The sequence below is a fragment of the Mastigoproctus giganteus genome, chromosome 13, assembly GCF_048544385.1.
Source record: "Mastigoproctus giganteus isolate SK-2022 chromosome 13, ASM4854438v1, whole genome shotgun sequence".
NCBI classification, from domain to species: Eukaryota; Metazoa; Arthropoda; class Arachnida; order Uropygi; family Thelyphonidae; genus Mastigoproctus; species Mastigoproctus giganteus.
This window is the reverse complement of record NC_143587.1, coordinates 62,532,547-62,555,432: the sequence shown is the minus strand read 5'-3', so window position 1 is coordinate 62,555,432 and position 22,886 is coordinate 62,532,547. Positions and strand designations below refer to the sequence as shown.

At 33.7% G+C, this 22,886-nt stretch overlaps 1 protein-coding gene across 2 annotated transcripts in view; it reads right to left on the bottom strand.

Moving 5' to 3' along the window:
• Positions 1-22,886, bottom strand: part of LOC150076119 (neo-calmodulin-like) — a 94,002-nt gene that overhangs the window by 21,872 nt on the left and 49,244 nt on the right. The window contains exons 2-4 of one of the 2 annotated variants that reach the window (XM_090387727.1): positions 21,501-21,550; positions 9,641-9,674; positions 4,104-4,247 (exon numbers count right to left, since the gene is read on the bottom strand). In XM_090387727.1, the coding sequence (XP_090243853.1) occupies positions 4,104-4,230 (127 nt within the window). In that variant the 5' untranslated portion in view covers positions 4,231-4,247; positions 9,641-9,674; positions 21,501-21,550. The remainder of the gene's footprint in view (positions 1-4,103; positions 4,248-9,640; positions 9,675-21,500; positions 21,551-22,886) is intronic. The other variant, XM_090387726.1, reaches the window with a different exon arrangement.

Genomic DNA, 22,886 nt, shown 5'->3' with positions numbered 1-22,886 from the left:
AGTTTATTCCTCAGCACAGAATTCAAAGTAACGAGTATTCAGGGAGCACTGGTTGAGAAACACTGAACTGGTGGATAACAGTGTTGTTTTGAATGTGAGTGTAAGCCCAAGCATTCATGGCCATATGGTGGCCTCTGTCACTAGAGGAACTAAAGCATCCTCAAAACAGAAACTGAATGCAGAAATGCATACAGTTCTTCTTAAGTTATTTTAGTGTCTGCAGTGAAATATAAATCCAATACCTTTACTACTTTGCAGCTTTGTTTAGTTTTCATAAAGGGAGTATTTTACTTAAGGTATCTTTATTGTTTCACACTGTTGTATTAAAATTTTACCAATTTAAAAATGAAAGATGTTCATGAAATTATCTTTTTTATTGGCCTACTCATTCCTTACTTTCATTTACATTCATGGAAAAACAACTAAGTGCTGACAAGAGCAGGGTTGCATCAGTATATCAAGAGTACAGTAGTCAAAATTTTGAGAAATACTCTTTACAGTGTGTAAATTTGCCATACTGTAAAACATGGTAAATCACATTTATATTAGTGATACAAAAGACAGACATGAAATTATGCAATGAGCTTTCCAAACTATTTCTTTTACTCTGCATTAAAAAAAAAAAGCATTTTATATCAACTACATTGTCTCTATTGCTTGGGCTGGCTGTGGTCCTGGTGTAACACACTGATGATGCAGATACATATACACATTGTAAGGTTGAACATGTACTACTACAAAAAAAATGAACAACCCATTGTTACTGTTGTATATTAGTTGACATAAAGCAGTTATGATTAACTGATCAAGGATTTTTTTTTTTTTTTTTCTTTCTGTCATATCACAATTCACACTTGAACGATCCTTGTCTTCTAATAACTATCCTTAATTTACATTGTATCCTCTAGTATATTTATATTTTGGTCAAATACAACATTCTTTAAACTCTTGTTTGTATCAAGAGTTTAATTATATAATTTCAAAGTTATAATTTAGTGAAGATGCTTTTTAGCATGGTTTTCATTTTGTTTCACAGTAATTTTTTGTTCAGTAAATTTAATTTTGATCAAGTGCATACTATTTTCTTCCCTTTATAAAATGTATTGCTATTAGTATAATAGAATTTAATCTACCTCTTCTTACTGGCTTATTGACCTATTATGACTTCACTTCATAGGATTGCCCTTCTCTTTTGGAAGAGAAAGACAGCTCCTCTGGCAGTCGACCACCTGATATTCTTCTATATGTTCAATTGATTTTGACCTATAAGTAATCATTTTATTCAAAAGTCTTCAGATTTCAATTCAGTGACCATTTCTAGATTTTTGTTATCTAATTTGTATTAGTATCTAATTTGTATCAATAGCAAGTTTGCAGAATTTCATCTTAACTACTGTTGTCCTCTTCTAATCACATGCTCTTGGCATCTATGCCTCTCAGCCACATAACAGTATTGGTATTGCTGAGGTTCTTCAAGACCTGATCTGTCTTTGCTTACTGAAATCAGTTTTAAAATATACCTCATACTTTAAATAAATAAATAAATTTATTTATATACTGGGATAGCCGCAAGCTCAGGAGTTCAATAAACTTACTTATTAAGCAAGTATTTTAATAATTTATTATTTAGGATTAGAGTGGCAAGTGATTCAAGAAAGCAAAGTTATACAGCATCAGCAAAAAAAAAAAAAAAAACTTACCATTTCACCTATCCATCCCCTCCAATAGTTTTAGTTCTTCCTTGAATTTATTTGAACTATCCACTTTCACAACAACAAATGGAAGTTTGTTCCAGCAATCAACCACCCACTGGCTAAAGGCAAACTTCCACACATCTAGTCTGAGCAAGAGAAAGAATCCCATCAGCACTGAGCTGGCTCAATCCATTCAAAGCCTTAAAACACCTCAATTAGATATGATTGAGGTGTATCTATTTCCATTTTGCTTTAAATGTTTTTTTCCCTCCTTTTAAAGGACTGTTTCCCTTCTTAAAATGCTTTTTGTAATTTAATACATCATTCATCATTTGATAATGACTGTATTTCTGACAACTTTCACAAATACCGTACTTTAAATTATTCCCTCTTTATGCCAGGATACTGGGATTGTTGCACTTAACTCATGACATCTCTTCAACCTCCCTAACCCCATCCTTACCACTTGAATCAGCTATCATGCTTAAGCTTCACACTTAAGATATACAAGAACCTTAAATTCTAACTGTCAATTTTCACTCAAACTATTTTCTACATTTAAGACGAACCTTGGTTGGGTATGCTCCACACAAGTGCTTGTAACGTGTGTAATCTAATGCTATTTGCTTGAAGCACTGTCAACTCTGATATAACACAACTTTTCTTAGAGTAATAACATGCAACTGTAAGAATATGCTAATTGCTTTATAGTTTTTAGGTATGAAATTTGACTCATTGTGACATCTCATTTGCTTACTGGATAACATCACAGGAATGCAAAGAGATGCATAATATATACTGAATCAAATCTAATATATAAAATTGAAATTATAATCTGAGTAGCCATGGAAATATGACATGGAAAAAAAAAAAAAAAAAAAAAAAACATGACCAGTGTAATGGAAAAAAAAAGATGAGCTGAGCACCACTGATAGTATTCATAACAAGCTGGCACATAACTACAAAAGTTTTTCTAATAACTGTACAGCATTTATTCCTCTTAAATTCTGACAAATGCCACAGTTTTTCAGAATTAAAAAAAAAGGGATAAGGTTCCCCCCTCTTTCACTACAAAAAAAGAAAAAAAAAAAAGCAAGGAGATGAGAGAAAGAAGTGCATTCCAGTTGACCAGTAACAGTAGAGACACTTACTTTGGAATAGACTACTGGACAGTGCAGCTTGACCTCCAGCTGTTGGCAAATGCTACATGTCAAGTTCTGTAACCCACATAATCAGTCTTTCCTTGTACAGTTGCCTTTTTACCAATCTTACCATGCAAGTTTCCCATCTTTGGACACTTTCAAGAAGCTAAAAATGTCATTTTTTTTTCAGGTGAGGATTTCATACTTGGACACAGTATTCCAAATGCAGTCTTATACAGTGGGACTATGACCGCCATATGCCTACACAATATTGTTTGATAAATCATTGATAGGACACCTATTTTCACTGCACGGAAAAAAACACTTCACATTTGCCCATATCATAACTGCCAGATACATTTCTTTCTCTGCTGTTTTTAATTCAACCCTACCAAGTGTATAAGTTTTTTTGAGGTTACTATTTCCCAAGTGTAAGATCTGGCATTTTGCTGCATTAAAACATAACTGCAACTTTTCAGACATTTCCTGGAGCCTATTCAAATCATTCTGAAGGAGTGCTGCTTGGCACTGATCATCAATGACTCTCCCAATCTTTGTTAGCTGCAAATTTTGACATCACTCTTTATCCCTCAGTCAATGTCATTTATGAAAATTAGAAACAACGGTGGTCCAGGTGCCAATCCTGGGGAACACCATTTCTGACTTTACATCAATCTGAAGAATATCCATTAATGACAACCCTCTGTCTTCTGTCCTGCTGCCACCCTTCAATTCATTTTAGAATCTTTCCAGTAATCCCAACTTGTTCCAGCTTATATAGTACACTCTCATGAGGTGCTGAGCCTTGCTAAAATCCAAATAAACTGTGTCAAAACTGTTTCCTGCATCTAGCTCATGAGGTAACTGCATCTAAATAGCTTACTGAGATAGTTAAACCTAATTTTCCCTTAACAAAACCATGTTGTGTGTCCTTCAAACTGTCATTTCTATCTAATTGTGCTTGTATTACACTCTTAATCATTGCCTCTAAGGTTTCCCCTACCACTGAAGTCAGACTAACAGGTCTGTAGTTATTGACATCATTCTTAGAACCACCTTTATGTATTAGTGATACACTGGCACTTCAATCCAAAGGAATCTCTGTGGAGTCAAATGATGCCCTTACAATTAACCACAGTGGTTCAATACACTCTCCAGCTGCCTCCTCAAAATTGAGTATATTGTCTTTTAAAGATGAGTTCTTCTCTTACTCATATTTTAAATTTGTTTTGTTCACTTTTAGGGAGAAATAAAAGTAAAAACATACCATCCTGATCTACCATGGTAACCATATTCCGAAGTTCTGCTTCTGTGGGTCTTTGGCCTAATGATCTCATGACAACACCCAGTTCAGCTGCAGTAATACACCCATCTCCATTTTGGTCAAACAACATGAATGCTTCTTTAAACTCTGTCAGAAAAGAAAGAAAAAAAAAATATTTTATTTTATAGGAAAAAATAAATAAATACCACGATATAAAGGGAAAGAATTCAAGTATGGAAAATGGCCTTACTATACTCCTTTTAATACAAGGAGGCAAGATAAGGTCATTTCCCCCTTTGTAAATACATATAGGGATACATATTTATTTATTAATTACAGATCAGGTTATTATTATTATTATTATTATTATTATTATTATTATTAGCTATATGGTGCAAGGAAGCCTGAGGCTTATGCTGCACCGCCAAAAAAAAAAAAAAAAAAAAATTCCCCAGTTACCCTAAGAGAAAGAGAGAGAGAGAAAGAGAAAAGTAAAAGAAGGTTGATTTTTTTTTTGATTTGGTAGTTGTTGGCGCATCGGCTTCTGTGGCCATATTGCACCTCCCAAGGTTTTTGCAGTACTTTGATCCAAGCCCGAGGCGGGAATCGAACCCGCGACCTTTGGGTTGCCGGGTAGGTACTTTACCCACTCGGCTAGCCCGGTCGGCAGTAAAAGAAGGGAATCACCAAGAAAGAGAAGAATGATGATATCCAGCTCAGGACCCTGGGTGTGCCAAACCCATACTCACCAGATGTGAGCCCCTGGGGTTATTTTTTTCTTAAAATGTGATATTACAGGAGTAGTTATAGTCATTGTTCATTTTTTTAAAATCAATAACTAAAAAATTAAGCAACATAGAAAAACATAATTTGCACATACATATGTAATCTGTAATGAAGTTATTTTTAAATAAGGAAAAAAAATAAGTAATTACAACGCTTGCCACCACAGGACCAAATTCAGTTTAATCAAAAAAATCTTTTGATACTGTTCCACATAAAGACTGCTGTATAAATTGGAGTAGTAATAGCAATGGCAAATGATGCAACAAAGCAAGCTCATATAGCATCAGCCAAAAAAAAAAAAAATGGTTCACCCATCCATACCTTCCATGAATTTGTCTAATTCTCCCTTGAATTTATTCAACCCATCCATTTCCACAACAACAGAGGGAAGTTCTTCCAACAATCAACTACCTGCTGGCTGAAGGCAAATTTCCACACATCTATCCTGCAACCATCCTTCCTCAATTTGAATTTATATCCCCCCCTCACGTGTGTAGTCTCAGTAAGGAAAAGAATGCCATCAACATTGAGCTTACTCAATCCAAACACCTCAATCCTTGCAGGTTGCTGGAATTTGAAGAACTGAAGACTTTCTTTCTATGAGCATCCTTTTTTTTTTGTTTCCTTAACCAATCTTATTGTCCTTGGCACCTGTTCCTGCAGATATACGTCCTTCCTAAAATGAGGTCTCCAGGTTTGTGTACAGTACTCAAGATCTGGCCTAACCATGGCCTTGCACAAATGGATAATCATCTCCTCATCCCTGCTAGCAAAGTTTCTGTATATCATTGACAAAACCCCATGAGCTATCCTGCAGCATGTCTGCACTGCTCAGAAAATTCCATGTCTGACTGCACAATTACCCCCAGATATTTTTCATTCTCCTCTACCCCGAGTGTAGTACCACACAGTTGATAAGTTACTCTGGGGTTACTACTACCCATGTGCAATACCTTGCATTTGTTAATGTTAAACTTAACGTGCCATTTCTCAGCCCATCGACCCAATTTTGCTAGATCTTGTTACAGTAGCTTGCCCTGATGACTGTTGTTAACCACCCTGCCAACCTTTGTATCATTTGCAAACTTAGCAATTAAGCCTGATATATCATTAATGGTATATCATTAACATCATCAATATCATTAATAATTACAGAAAATATCAATGGGCCCAGCTGATAATATTATATAGTCCACTGATAATATTAGCCCATGAAGACCAGTGGGCATTGATAACTCTGTCTTCTCCCACTCAACCATCCCTTTATCCATAGAAGTAACATGCTCTTAATACCATACTGCTCCAATTTGTCGCCACTTTACATGGAGGTTTCACAAAATTAGTATTGTTTTCTACGTTTGTGGGGTATTTGTACAATAGAAAAACATTGTGCGTTAGTGGGAAAATAAAGGAATTTTTTCCAGGGTGAAATAATAAAAAATATGGTCTACTGGTTCAACCAAAAAAGGTTCTTCTACCTTTCAATACAAAAGCTTGGATTAATGAAGAATTTTTTTTACGGCTTTGGATAAATAAGGAAGTGGACTGTGTTAATTAAGGGAACAATCTATTTTCCCAATCTACAGATGAAAGAGAATTTTCATTAGGCCTCAGATAAAGAAACTTCTTAAAGGTTATGTATTTGAATCAGAACTACAGGAACTCAAAACTAGCAGCTTGGCAATCATTTAAAGAAGTTGTACATGAATTTCTTACACAACTTCTTTAAAAGAAGGCAAGAAGATAATTACAAATATTTGGTACCAACTTTACTGCAATATTATATAGATTGCACTGCCCAATTCTTTGAAAATTCATTTTCTTCATTCCCAACTCAGTTTCTCAGTTTTCCCCACTCAAAATTCAGATGGGATGGGCAAGGGGATTACTGTCATCAGGAGATATCCATGATGGAAAAGCAGTACCAAAATTACCAGGATACTGCCATGATGCAGAGGCAGACTGGCCACAAGACTTACCAAGAAAACCCGGGTGGGCCAGAGGTCAGAGGCCGGTGTGATTTTGGCCATAAACACTAGTATGAGGCAGCTACAAGTTTTCCTATGGCACCTCCATAGCCAGGTGGGAAGGAGCAGCGGTGCGTAGCACACACTTCTTGATTAGACCGGGGTTCGAGCCCGTCACCACCAAATATGGAGGATGTGGAAAGGTCAGGGAATGACCACCGCATATCCCGGCACAATATGGCCTTAGTTGCTAATGCTCCTAAAAACCAAATAACAACAAGTTTTCCCCAGTAACAATTTTTGACCCAGTCTGCATCTGGATGGGAGAAGACTGCTAGTTTCTTAAGAGGGGGGATGGACTACAGGCACTCCCCAACTTATGTAAGGGTTGCGGTTCTGCAGAACTCTGCATAAGTAGAATTTTACATAAGTTGGAATTTCCTAAATGCTTATGCAGCACTCTCAACTATGCATGCTGAATTTGATTGATACAAAAAAGAAATGTTCGACGAACATATAAATAGAATTATTTATTCAAATTTTTTTTTTATCTCGTACGCAGGAAAAATTACAAAGTGTACAAAATTTATAAAAATTTCAAAATTATAAAAAGAGGGAGGAGACAGGCATAATATCAGCAAGTTTTACCTTTCAAGCATCATTGCCAGAATTAACTCTCCAGCTGATAAGCATGCTGCTGCGGAAGTTGAGGGCTATGGAGATTTAGGAGGGATTTTTCCAACACATTACAAAATTTCTCTGCAGCTGCAGAATTGACACTGGCAACTTCACTGCATACTTCAATATTTTGGAAACCAGTGCGATGCTTGAACCTATTAAACCACCTGTTGCTTGCCACGAACGTGGCTTGGGGTTCACCGTACTTATCCTTAGAATGTCTTCATAAATACTTCTGCTTGAATGGCCATTAGACTCAGGGGCACTCGCTTCTGAATCTGATTTTCCATCCGTATTATTAATAGCTTTTCCATCTTCGATATAGCATCTGAACACTGTTGATCTTAAATGCACTGATTCTTTAACATGTTCTTTTATATGTACACTGTCCTTAAATAGTATAAATTGGAGTTGAAGCAGCAAGACCTAATTCCCGTGCAATAGATGACAAACTTACTTTGTCCTGCTTCGTACTTTTTAATCATCTTCATTTCTAAATCGAACTGTTTGCTTTCCTAGCCCTGCCACCACTTGCACTTTCTGTTGGTCGCTTTCCCTTCACCATTGTAATAAGTAAATAGGAATGAAGAGAAGATTCTGAAAATTTATTTATGGTTTTGATATGATTGAAGATTTCAGTGAAGGGGAACTCATTTCACCATAATACCGTAACGTAAAAATCCCACAGAATTCCAGTTATCAGTATTATCACAAAGCAATAAGATAGTTTACTATCCGTTTATAATAGATTGCACTAACAGAAAAGCCCAATAAACCCAAAAGTGCAAATTGTTTTATGGTAGTGACCTCCAGAAAAATATCACAAAGGCATTCAAAATTGATTCTTATAACGGAGCATATGATAACAGTGCAATTTCCATTATAAAAATAACCTTTTAGAGAGATAAATAGCTTAGTTATATAATGAAAATTAACTTCCGAGGTTTTGAAACGAATTACTAAAAAAAAAAAAAAGTGGTATTGGGTTTGACATTACAATATGTTCATGATATCTCCATTTATTCCTATGGGATACAAAATACATTTCCACAATTTTTTTCAAAGTTTGCACCAGCCGGCAAAAATTATGTAAAGTTGAATATTACGTTAGCCGGGGAGTGCTTGTATAAAAAAAAAAACTGAGTGCCAAATGTTTCTAAGGAAATAGAACATACATAACACATTGTTTCATTAAAGCATTTTTAAATGAAAAAGTCACTTTTAAAATAGCATATGCATTATTATATGATATTTGAAATTAGTCATTCTTTAAAAAATATAAGTTACTAAATTTCGGTATATCTTTTGATGGAGATGCGATAGATTTTTTTTTTTATTTATTTATTTATTTTTAACTAGACACCCCCAGTTTTGGTGTGTTGCTATAGATAAATTGTGTTCATTAATTACTAATTTACAGTACTTGTATGATAGTTCTATACCTTCCATATCTTGAAGCATTTCAGCTCTTGACTTATATGAATTTAATTCATTCACACCTTTTGTCATCTCTCATATCATGGGGAACTGGGTTACTAGCTCTTATCTGAGTGCATTTAGTTATCCATCATTGAAAGGATAAAATCCCTGTAATTGTTCATCTGGGTAATGGCACCCACTGAAATTAAGTAGCAGTATACTTTAACTTCAGAGGAAGTTGCAATTTACTTCAAGTAAAAGCATGAGGTTAACTCTTAGTTTACAATAAGATGCATAATGCATTTCTGTGCAAACTTTGGTTTGTCACTATAAACAGTGATACCCTCATAAGTTATATCTTTTCATTTGTGCTACATAATGGCTGGCACATTGTAATGATAGTAAGCAAGCTTAGAAAGAGAATAATTAATAATACTTATGTTGTATAATATTTCTATGTGCAGCTGAAATAGTTTTGTGAGAACTCAATAGCCATTTTTTTTTTTTTTTTTTAATTTAAACAGCCATAGCTCTAACTCTTCATAATTGAAGAGTTGTTTATATGAACTTTTCCTATTGTTTTCTGATCCTGAATCAAATCTTGAAGTATATAAAGAATATAGTTCAAGATATTCAATTTTTATGATGTTGCTTAACTAACTAAAAAATAACAATAAAAAATAAACCTACCTGCAACTTGCTCCTCGGTTAAACCATATTCCGTCTGCAAATAAATAATTTATATTAATAATGGTATGTAAATATTAATTTCAAAAGAGAAATCATATTCAGTTACAGTATCACTGCAGCATACAGAAACTAAGGGATGCTTATCAATAGGTATAACTATTGATATAAATAAATATATAGGCAAATGTTCCAATCACATTGTAGTCAGAATCATCCCATGAAATTATTTTTCAGGCAAGACAAAATATTACTGTCCCTTCAAAGAAAAACTACAATTTAAATTTATTAAAAGTTATACAATTTAAATATCATTAGAAAATATATTCAAAATGGGTATTAGTGAACTAAAAACTTAAAAATACAGCAAGACAACCAATGTTCATATACAATATGTGTGAATACTGGCTTAAAAACTAAGCACATTGATAAAGAGAAAAATAGATGTACTAACAAAAACATTGATAAATATTTCCAAATTACTGCTGTTCATCCAGGTATTTAAAACTGCCCAGATATATGGGAGAACAAGTAACCTCGCCTCAGTAATACTGCATTAATTTCAACATCACAAATATAAAAAAAGTATCCTAACTAATGCTATTCATTTCTCTGCCCCTAAGAGTCGCCACCTAGATACAGTTATTTCCATCTTAATTTAGCCCTAGTCAGATAGTTTGCATTATAATTAATACATATACAAGGTGGGGTAATATAGTTCCTAGACTAGTGCAATAAAAAGAACACAAAGTGAAAGCACTCAAAAATGGTTTTATTTATATTCAAAGTAATCACCACCTGATTACATCATTCTAAAAGTTCATGAGAAGAGTCAGCAAAGGTGTCCAACAAGATGATGTTCAGTTTGGCAGTTATGTGTTTCTTTATGTCCTTGGCATCCAGATATCTCTTTCCTTTGAGGGCAGTTTTCACCTTGGGAAAGAGGAAGAAGTACACTGGTGCTAGATTAGGAGAGTAGGGTAGATGGTTGATCTGTACAATGCCATGTTTCATCAGAAATATCTTCACAACAAGTGCAGAATGGGCAAGGGCACTGTTGTGCAACAAGAAGCAGCTGCCTTTCTTCTGAAATTACAGCCTCAGCCAGGAAATGTGCTTCAATAGTCTTTGAAGCACATGTACGTAGAATGCAGCATTGACTCTCTCCCCTTCAGCCTTGTGAACTGCAGCGTTTGTTGAAAAAAACTGTGATCAGCATTGTCTTAATCCTGGATTTCTGTAAGTAAAACTTTTTGGGCATTGGTGATGATTTTTTAAGTCCAATGTATACTCTGATGCTTCATCTCCAGGTCTTACTGAAACACTCAACACTCATCTCCAGTGACAATACAGTCAAGGAAATTACGATTATCTTGACAAGTCTGGATGAAGTCTTTGCATGATGACACTTTTGCTTCTGCTCATCCATGAGACTGTAGCACAAATTTTGCACATTCCTTCCTTTTCCCTAAATCATGCAGAATTTGATGAATCATCTCATTCATATCCAACTCATCATCCGTCATTCCTAGGGTCAAACAACGATCTCGTACCACAATTTCTCAAACTGTTGAAACTCTCTCTCCTTATTTAATTAGGTTGACTGACTTCCACTGCTTGGGTCATTGCAAACATCCTCACCAGTCTTTGAACGGCATATACCAGTCAAACACATTGGTACAACTTAACAATACATATGTTTATGTTTCAGATTTTACAAGTTAAAGCAAAATTTGATATTCATTCATTGCTCCATTGCAAATTCGTGACATGGAACATTAATGCTACTAATGAAATTGGTTGCTACTTGCAACCTGTTAGCCTACTGAACAAAGTCTGTACCACCATCTGTTGGAGGAAGTTTGAACTACAACATACCATTTCTGTTTATTTTTAAACTTGTTGAACATGACCACAAAAGTACCAGTCTGGAAACTATTGCCATACCTCATATAAAATGTGTGTGTAATAGTACAAAATAAATAATTCAATCATTTGTTTCTATTTTACTTTTCCCCCTCATAAAATCAAGCTAAGCAGCAAATATCGTGGTTGAAAGGCACATTTATATCCAGGATTAACCTTAAATTTTAACACAGCATTGCATTTATAAAATGAAAAGTGCACTATACACTGATGTCCAGAAAGTTCTAATGCAAAAACATCAATCTAAAAAAGATTAATGAAATTTTTTTATTTTATTTTAAATGCAGGAAAATACATTTAAAATAAAATTAGTTTTCTAAATTTGCATTATATTAATTAAATTATATAATTTTATTACAGCAGTCTATTCACTTAGTTGCTTTTTGTGAAAAAACTTAAAAAGTTGCTCTGAGAAAAATGTTAACAAAACTTACTCTTGTTTGGATTAAAGAATAAAATAGCAAAGAAAACACCCACAAAACTTGTGATCTTTAGACTGTTAGTAATAAATACATTCTAAACACTACACAGATGAAGTGATGTCAAAATCAGTTTTGTTTATTGGCAGCAGGATTTGCCCTAGCAGCACAACTACTCCCAAATGCAGAATTGAGCCAGAGTGCAGTCCAATCGGACTCAAATTCTATAATTCTTGCTAAAAGACTGAATAATACTAGGCATGGCATATTCAATACTGGCAGGCTACATGCAGCCCTCCAGTGTTGTCATCATTTACATCTAACAAACAATTAAGTTAGACCTATGTGAAGATAATGGCAAGTGGTGATACTTAAAGGTTTCACACTAATATAAATTTTAAAATTCATGAATTTCAAGTTTTTATGCACTGGAGAAAATATGTGAAAATATTCCAGTAATGTTACACTAATTTGCTGCATTCCCACTGCGCATTCCCTGAAGAACACCTTATTTCCAAGGTTACATTATCCGGCATTGCTAGGCCGATTTGTTATCCCAACCCGTTACTACCACCTATTGTATTTTGCATTTTTTTTTTTTTTTTTTTTTATTGGACCATTGTTCGTCAGTGCTTCTTTGGCCCTTACAGTACAATTATGGTACGGTACTGATTACAATTTAATCAGTAAATTTGATATTTAAATTTTATCTCTTAATTTGTATCACTTCGTTCAATTTTTCTTTTAAAAGAATCAAGAAATAGTTGGGGTGGGGGAACATGTCAATTTTTTCACATATACCCGAAGTACTAAAAACATTCATAAAACTGTTTCATGCATTACACTACTTATAAGCTTGTCTTTTAAGTCATTTCGCATTGCTTTCTTACTTAAATCGATACGAAATGACCGCATATTCAAATTTTATCGTTACACTACTCCAATCGTTTCGGTTTTTCCCTTTAAATCATTTGTATCACGATGTTCTATTAAAATAGTTGTTTTAAAACTTTACAAATAGCATTGCAAGTCTCTTGCACATTATCTAAAATTAAATTAGATAATTGTTCTAATCTGTTTCTTAATTCCATGCAGTATTTTTCCATGTTTGAGTAAAGTCCGAGTTTGACATCCTGTTTTAAAATAACTTTCTCACAATTAATTCATTGTCTAAAATTGCATTATTGTCGGGATTAGGCAATGGTCTGTACTGAATTTAAAACTGTTCATCAAATCATTTTTATAGGCTTTTTTCTCTATTCATCATAAAATCAACCGCATTCATTGTTTTATTACCTGGTGAGAACCATGTTCATCTTTTAGGTCTTTTCTTACAGAATGTATTTATTATTAAGGGGTTTGTAATGCAGACTGGAGAAGCTCTAACATTCTACCGTCCCTGGCACCATAAGTGTATAAACTAATGATATTCGCTTCTCAAGGTAATCTCTGAACCTAGTTTGTCAATGAAATTCACCAACTATGGTCCGTGGTGTGCCAAATTTGTGTAGGATATTGTTTAGGTGATGGTCAAAATCTACTGTATCCTCATCACCGTGGCTTGTTCAGTGGTGCAATAAACTTGAGCAATTGTTAGAATACAGTTTGATTACATTTAAACTCCCTAGCCAAAATTAAAAAAAAACATGAAAAATACATTCAGAAACATAACTTAAATTTATTTATTTTTTTTATTTAAAATGTTTCTATAATTTTTTTTTTGTACAGATGCAGTAATTAACATGGAAAAAAGTAGTTTTTTTACATCTACAAAGCTAAATCATATCATTCAAAAAGTCTCAACGTGGAATCGAATTTATAATATTAAACAGAATTTAAGTTTATTTTTGTTTAATATGTTTTTGAAAATTAAAAGTTAATTTTCAAAAAACTAAATTAAGAAAACTGATGCATTTTCACAAATATCTAACATTGTAAATAAGGATATTATAAGCACCAACAAAACAGTGGTGCTTATATCAGTAGTGTAATGGATGAAACAGTTTCATGCATGATTTTAGTAATTCAGGTAATGTGAAAAAATTTAGACATAGATGTGTGTACCCCCCTCCCAAAAAAAAAACTATTTCTTGATTCTTTTAAAAGAAAAATTGAACGAAGTGATATAAATTAAGAGATTTAAAAAAATTAAATATCAAATTTATTGATTAAATAAACTTATCACTCAACGTTAACCTGGAATATTATTTTTGACCTTTCTATTACTCACACTTTACTTTGTTAATGAAACATTTTTGAAATTTTGACTTCGTTGAAAAATATTCAAGAATGTGTGCTAGTACATTTATAGGTTTAGCAGTCTCTTCAAAAAATTCATATGCAAGGCAACACTTAATCATACGCCAGATAAAATCAATTTGTCTGATACATTTGCACTCAAATGTGGAACAAGCATTTATTTATATCACCTAAATAAATGAATATACAGAGCCTGATTATCCCAAGTATATGCCAAGAATCAAGACTGCCTGTGCCACTTAAGACCAAGTCCTGCTACTATTCGCCAGTTTTGCTTCTCGGCATGGGTCAACAGGAATTTCAAGTTTTATCTGTAGGGATATCCATTCAGGTAAGATAAACCCTCATCATAGAGGTGATATAAACATCTCTCATTCAAGCCTCTGAAAACAAAAATGCAATAATGAAAGCAACAAGATTAAAACCATAACACTATTTCATACAACGCAATTCAGGACCGTTTAAAGTTTTATAAGCACCTTTATAAGTTTTATAACGAAATGTCGCTTTCCTACTACATGAAACAAAACTTTTTCCATCTCTGAGAGCTGGTACTGCCTAAATATTTCCAGGTTAACATAATAAACGTACTATTTTCATTTAATTACTTTATTGAATATACAAGTACGAAGAAGAAAGAAAATTATTCATTGCATACCTATGAATTGTTCTAGGTCAAACTAGTTTTTAAAATAAAGAAGCTTGCCCTTAACATCAGAGAATTTACTACTCAGCGCTTTCTTTACATAATACTATTTTTTTTTTTTTTTTTTTTTTTTGGACGCCAACTCAGATAAACACATATAAAGAAGGAGTGACAGTTTTGCTAAGCTGTGCAGTATTTTTGCCAAGCAGTCAAGTCAAACTTGTTAACCCCTCGAATTGAAATGTTTGGATGATTTCTAATAATGCTCATTAAGACAAATAAACAAAAACACATTTCCGGTCCTTAATAATGCTATTAAAACAAAATTGCATATGCCATATTGATATTCAGCGCGATTTTAAATGTTCTGAAAGGCAGGCAGTGCGACACACATCCAGCAAGAATGGGAAAGAAGCCATACGTTTCCCCGAAAGAATGACAAGAAGAATCCGTAAACAATTCGAACTAACCCGAATTCTCGCCTGTGTACTATTTCTGCTTACTTCCTCTAACCCTATTTCCTATGCCAAAAAAGTGTTTTAATTCCTCAATGTGAATGAATGGTTACAAATATCTGTTTCATACATAAAACTGATCCAGCTCTTGGAGTAGTCGACCTAATGGTCGAGTGGTAAAAGGAAAGTTACGAAATATAATAAATTTAAACAAGTGAGCGAATTTATTTATATATATTTTTCCCCTCTAGAAAAAAAAAAAAAAAAATGTTTCACTTTACTATTTGAGAACTTTTTTTATTGAAGTTAACTTGACGGTAAAAATTCTCTTTCACCACTTTACAAGATGTCGGGCAACCTATTTTTAATTTATTTAATTATTTATCCATTTAGTCCTTGGCAGATTTCCAGATGTGGTTCATTAGTTCTGGCAAACTATACTGTTGCTGGAATTCGGTCCGCTTCATACCAGACATAATGAAAATATGGAAGCAGACTGCCGAGGCAGATAGCTGGAGGAGAAAAAAAAAAGTATTTGTTACAGTATTAATAACTACCCGGCTTCAATCAGGTTGCAGTGTAATCCAGTTCTGAATCACACACGGAAACGAATTTTTGATCAAGCTTTATTTATACTTCATTTTGTTAAGCTATAGTTCCTGCTTAGACAATGTTGAGCGTTTTGCCATTTGGCATCAAGATGAAAAGATCTGCTATTACCAACCCTAGAGAAGCCAGCTGAGTTGACTGTATAAAACATGAGTTTTGCAGGTTGAGGTAAAAAAAAAAAAAAAAAAAAAAAAAAAAAACTTTAAATAAATGTTTGTACCGTGACATGCAGCAGCAAAACTTAGGCAAAGAGAAACTGGAGCTGCATAAATTTAAATGGAAGATCAGAGGAAAATGATCAGAAATGTACACATCCGACTTGCCACATAGCTAATCATGATGGTGGTTTCAATGGCATGAGCTTCTAAACAATCAATCACATTCCACAGCAACGTGTTGCGGGGGGGGGGGGGGTACTAGATTTTTATGACACATGATGGGTGCACCAGTCTTGAGTTTAAAACCCTTTTCTTGTGGTTACTGATTGCAAGAACAGTCCCAGGCAGGGGCTAAAGTTCCCTCCCCATTAGCAAAATAATGTGGATTTATTTGCTGCTACATGAACAAAGCTTAGCACTGCTTTAAACCCCCCCCCCCCACTTTAGAAATCCTGGAATTGCCCCTGACTGAGCGCATCATTTTTTTTGGTGCTAGGATAGCTCTGGCAAAGCAGAATGTGGTCTCTTGGGGGTAATATGTAGAATTTGAAACTGTTTTCTCTAATGGCTTCTACAGAAGCAGTTTCACCTTATAAGCTACAATTGTTTCATTTCCTAGTTTGGATTATAAAACACCAACCAACCGTCCTAATTTGGGCAGACTTTCAACAAACGCATTGCCTGTTGGGTGGATGCACTCGAGCGGTTGTCATTAGGGCGAGTTGTTGAATGTTCTTCCAAATGTATTTCCTTAAATATATATTTTTTTTAATATTAGTAAATTAATAAGAGGAGTTTACCTCAATATAGTAACGTGGAACACTTCCGTATGATACCCTCCAGAAATTAAAACGGAAAAAACGAAAAAATCGACAACTTACCGGTCCATTAAAGTAAAATATAAATAATTAAAGTAAAATATAAATAATTAAATAATCAATTTAACACAATTCAAAACGATTAAAATTCAAATTAACGCAATTAAAAGAATAACGAAAATATTCAAAACGATCTTCCTTCCTTCTAATTGCGTTAATTTGAATTTTAATCGTTTTGAATTGATTTTGAATTGTGTTAAATTGATTATTTAATTATTTATATTTTACTTTAATTATTTATATTTTACTTTAATGGACCGGTAAGTTGTCGATTTTTTCGTTTTTTCCGTTTTAATTTCTGGAGGGTATCATACGGAAGTGTTCCACGTTACTATATTGAGGTAAACTAATCTTATTAATTTACTAATATTATTATCAACGTAGAACATATTGAGTATTACAGCTCTGATTCATACTTTCTAATATTTTTTTAATCAAAGGAACTAAAGGCATCAGTGTATTGTCTTTAAGTGGCGGGTATTTAATCGTCGGTTTGACTGTTTTTCTGGGGAGGGACGGAAACCATGTTGCCCTCTGCCAAGATGTGAAAAACGTCAATAATTCATCCTCGTCTTGACGGAATTTGAACCCAGACTTTTCTTTGCCAGTGACTCCTAAAAATGTTTATGTTGCCCCCTTCACTTAACAGATTTACGGACACTGATTTAGTGAGCTATCCTTCCTCCTGTTAGCACTGTGTCTGCAATGCTTGATTCTGCCACTGCAAGACTAATCATTAAATTTATTTAATTAATTGATTCATAGAATTAAAATATTCTTTTATTTGTCTTACAGTATTAGTCAAAGAAGCTGCCAAACTGGACAGTCGTGTTCGAACGTCTAATGTGAGTAATCGATGGAATTAAAGCTCTTTCATTTAATCTATACTGCCCCGTTTCATTTATAGCATTGACTAATTAATATTGCAAATTTTCAAGTTCAATTTAAAGCTTTTATCTCATTTATAGACATGGAAATTATATCATTTACTAAGAGAGAATATTTATCTTATTTTACACAGTTCCATTAATTCATTAATAAAAATGATATTAATATCAACAAATATTCAATGCATATTAATTTAATGCTTTTTAAGTGACAATTATGACGCAAAGCCGAAATTTTAATAACTCATACAAATAATGTGATGCGTTTAAAAATTTTCATAACTTAAACTATGGCGCTGACACACAAAACGTTCTTTTATTATTATAAAATATTACTGCATATATTAAACTAAATATAATAATAAAAGCCATCTAAACAAAAGGGTAGCAGTATGAAAAAAAAAAAATCATGTAATATCATGAACAGTGAAAGAATGTAGTCTCCTATCGTGAAGACTTCTGAAAATCAATTTATAATTAAAAATTTTGAAATTAAATTTTTAAAATTTATGAGAATCTTTGGCATATGTAACTTATCGACCCTAAGTTTTCGCTTCCCGACGTTGCGCGTTTACTAAATCAATAAAAATCACGCTACAAACAGTTTAAAACTTCATGACATGTTTCTCATTCGTTAGAAAGGAAAGCCTTCAAAGCGTCCAATAATTCCGTGGCGTAATTTTGATTGAAAAGAATCTGAAATTCAATTGAAAAGGCTGTGTTGTTCAAGAGTAAGGATGCCATGAGCATTTAGTTTACTCAATCTAATGCAATGGTATAAAATTGTTGCCTATCATTGAATGGGAATCAGTTATGCAATTAGTAGGGCCAACCACTAAGAAACAGACTATGGCAAAGAAAATATAGACAATATATATTAAAAAAAAAAAAAATTTAGTACTTATGTATTAGTGGGTGGCCTAATTTAAAAAAAAAAAAAGTTACTTTCTTCAAATTTTAGGTAACCCAACTTTCTTTTACACTCAAAAAAGCATACTTCTTAGTATTTTGTTTGTAAAAGAAAGTTATGTTACCTAAAATGTGGAAATGGAATTTTTTTTAAAAGAAAACTAGGATCGCGTAATGCCCCCGCATTCTAAAATGTTTTTTTTTTTTTTTTAATTTAGTAAACAACTATGAGACATACACTTTGATTGAAAGCAGCTGTGCGTCAGTCAGGGAGAAATGTGCTTCATAGTTTGATTATCAATCAACCATCTAGTAATATACCATAGAGCACTTTTGAATAATATCGGCAAACGTGCAGCTTCAGAAAGTGAAAACTTGGGTTTGGGAAATTACATATGTCGAATGTTTTAAATAATATTTCATTGGCACTATGCATCAATAATACAAAGCATTATTACCTCTCCAAATAGTCTTCCTCTTTAGCTAAAGACTTCCTTCATCACTGTAATATAAATTCTGAATGGAATTTTAATTGTTCATGACGGTATTTGTCATTGCCAGGACCGATTTCTTGTCCAGCCTGTCTCCCGATACTACATACCAATTAAATTAGCCTTGTCACGCCTACTACTGCTAAATGGATATCCCTCCACCCAATATTAACCAGAGCTGCTTCGCGACCCTACATTTCTTAATAAGCCGGTAATAAAAAATAAAATAAATTTTCATTCATACTTGAGCCACTCTCACAAATATAGCTAATGACTGATAAATTCCCGAAAATCTTTTGGATTATACGCTCTATTCGCATCACTATTAAGTTCTGATCTTAAAATGGAAAGCGAGCCCTTGAGCAACTATTAAATGAACCAGGACAAAGACTTATTGGTATAGTAAAAATTAATAAAAAATATTCAAAATAAAATCGATCCAAAACGTCGAACTGCTAAAAAAACTATTAGGTCCATGCTAATTAGATCACTCAGTGATAAATTACAGCTGGTTATGTGAATCAGATTTAAAGTTTACAAAATAACACTACTATATGTTAAGTTTTACCATCGATCGTCTTGGGACGCTGTTGTCCCTTAGTGGTAGTGACATCGCTTAGACTTAGCCTCTAATTTCTAAAGAAACTAGATTTGTCCATGTAATCGACCGACGGTAACTAATATCGTCTTTAATCAGAACTGGAGCAGTGTGACATTAAGAACAAGTTGCTGCTATGGATAAAGGGATAGTTGAGTCAGAGAAGACAGTGTTAATCAATGGATATTGCTCTTCGTGGACTAATGTTATTAGTGGAGACCCCCCCCCCAAGGTTCGGTGTTGGGCCCAATTATTGTTTTCTAAAATTATCAATGATATTGATGAAGGCATATCATGCTTAATGTCCGAGTTTGCAAATGATACGAAAGTTGGCAGGGTGGTTAATGACAGTAATAAAATTATGTTACTGCAACATTAGTAGATGGGCTGAGAAATGGCAATTGAAGTTTAACATTGATAAATGCAAAGTACTGTATACGGTTAGCAGTAACTCGAGAGTAGCGTACCAACCGTGTTCTGCTAAACTCAGGGTAGAGGAAAATGAAAAGGACTCGGGAGGTAATTGTGCAGTCGGATATGAAGTTCTCTGAGAGATGTAAACAGGCTGTCAGGACAGCTCATGGAGTTTTGTCAGTGATATACAGAAGTTGTGCTAGCAGGGACAAAAAAGGTGATTATCCCATTGTAGAGGGTCAGGCCACATCTTAAATACTGCATACAGGTCTGGAGGCCTCATTTTAGGAAGGATGCAGAGCTGCTGGAACGAGTACAGAGACGGGCAAAGAGATCGGTGAGGGGAACAAAGGGGGGGGGGGCTCATACCAAGAAAAGCTTCCTGAGGGGTGAATCTGATTGAAGTGGTTAAGGCTTTGAATGGATTGAGCAAGCTCACTGCTGTTGGGATTCTTCCTCTTGCTCAGACCACACACAAAATTGGGAATAAATGTGCGGAAGCTTGCCTTCAGACAGCGAGTGGTCGATTGTTGGAACAAGCTTCCATCTGTTGTTGATGGCTAAAATAAATTCAAGGAAGAACCAAACTATTGGAGAGAATGAATAGGTGAAATGGAAGGTGTCGGTTTGTGTTTTTTTTTTTTTTTTTTTTTTGCTGATCTTGTATAAGCTTTCTCTCTTGAATAATTTCCCACTGAAAATGCGAATCCGTTATCCATTAAAAATATTTTATAAAACAACACTCAATAATCTGGGTACCCACCTTCTTTATTAACACCGTAAAGAGATTTTAAATTTAAGGTTAAATATCGTAATAATAGAATAGTAAACGTAGCACATTAATTTTGCCAGTATAGATGAACCGAATACCAAAGTTTCAATTTTTATATATACAGTATATGCGTTCATCAGATTCAATCATGTATAGGTGACATCAAAACAAAACACGTTTCTTATCTTCACAGCTTAGTGTGTAGCTAAGGCAGGGTGAAAACAAAACACCTCAGTCATAACACAAGTATGGCATTAACAAAGCTGGAAGCATATATGCGTTCTTCAAATACAATCATGTAAAGGCGACAACAAAACAAAAAAAGGTTTCTTACTACCTAGTCATTCAAGCTCTGTCAACGTCATACTTATGTTATGAAAGATGTTTCGTGAGCACCCTACACACTAAGCTGTGACGAATATCCACATTTATTTATATTTACCTTGTACAGTAAATCATTAGTTCTGAAGCCAGGAGAAGAGCTCAGGATAGCTAGAAGAAAAGAATAGTTTCAATATATGTGAGGCCTATTCGTCTTTTTTTTTTGGTAAGCTATGCTGTTAAATACTGTACTCTATTAATCAATATAACCCTACCGCGTTATATTCATCTCATAATATTTGAAATAGTCAGTCGGTCTATTATCAATAAATATAGAGCAAGAGTTGTTACATCATATATATTTTTTTGAAAATCCCTTCCATTAATACCGTTTTTCTGAAAATTTACTGATTCTCCTTCTGAACTTCGCCTGACTAGCTATATTTTTTGTTATATCAAAACGTAAAAAAGGGAAATATTAAAGGTTAAAAAGTTAACTGCGTAACCATTTTATTCTTTCGCCTTCTGATTCTACAAAAATTCTAAATATATAGCTCCATAATTACATAAATTCAAAAAAATATATGCATTGACAGACACACCATTGGGGTGCAGCCCCATATATATGTATATATTATATGAGAGAGAGAAAACAGACTTGTTTTATTGAATACTTTTCTGAACCTGGTTGCATTTTGAAATGGCTACTCTCAGTTCTTTCTTTTTTCATGACACACGAGCTGAAAAACTTGCGTCACACAATTAGTTACAAAAGGGATCAACTCACATAATGCTTATTTACATAATAGTCCTGTCGTTCATTCAACCAGAAACCATAAGAGATTCGTATTAAACCCGATTCTCATGTAAGAATCAGTGGAGAGATCAAAATATTATTCCTGTTCACTACTCATATTTAACAAATCAGGATTTTCGTTACGATCTCTAATCCAGTTGAAGGGATCTAAACTGTTGCAAAATATTTCTAAAAGTACGATTTTTTATTGAAAACTTAAAAAAAAAAAAACAAAAAATCAGATCTTTCAACAAAAAGAGAAACTTCGATAATTTCGTTGTCCTGTAGGGAGAAATTTACAGTCAGAAATATTGCTTTGGTTCTAATCGTATTTTTATATAAACGCGTTCACTTTGTCATTCCAAAGAATGAATATCTGATTATTCACCAAATGAAAAATTCTGAAAATTTAACTCTTCTGAAAAATGTCATTTAAGTAAGCAAAGTTAAAGAGATAATCAACAAAGTCTGCATTAATGATATCTTCTTTCAAATGTAATGCACACCAATTTCTCAGTTCATTCACCTTTGGATGACCATCTCGTTTCACTGTAGACAGTAAATGCATATGTTCCGATCCCATTTCTCAAAATTCTTTAAAAAGTGGATATCAACTGCCAAGTTTTAATTAAAGTACGGTTTTTATAACAGTTTGTATGACTGAATTGGGATTAGAACTCGATTCTCTTGACTATTCATTTGATGAATGAT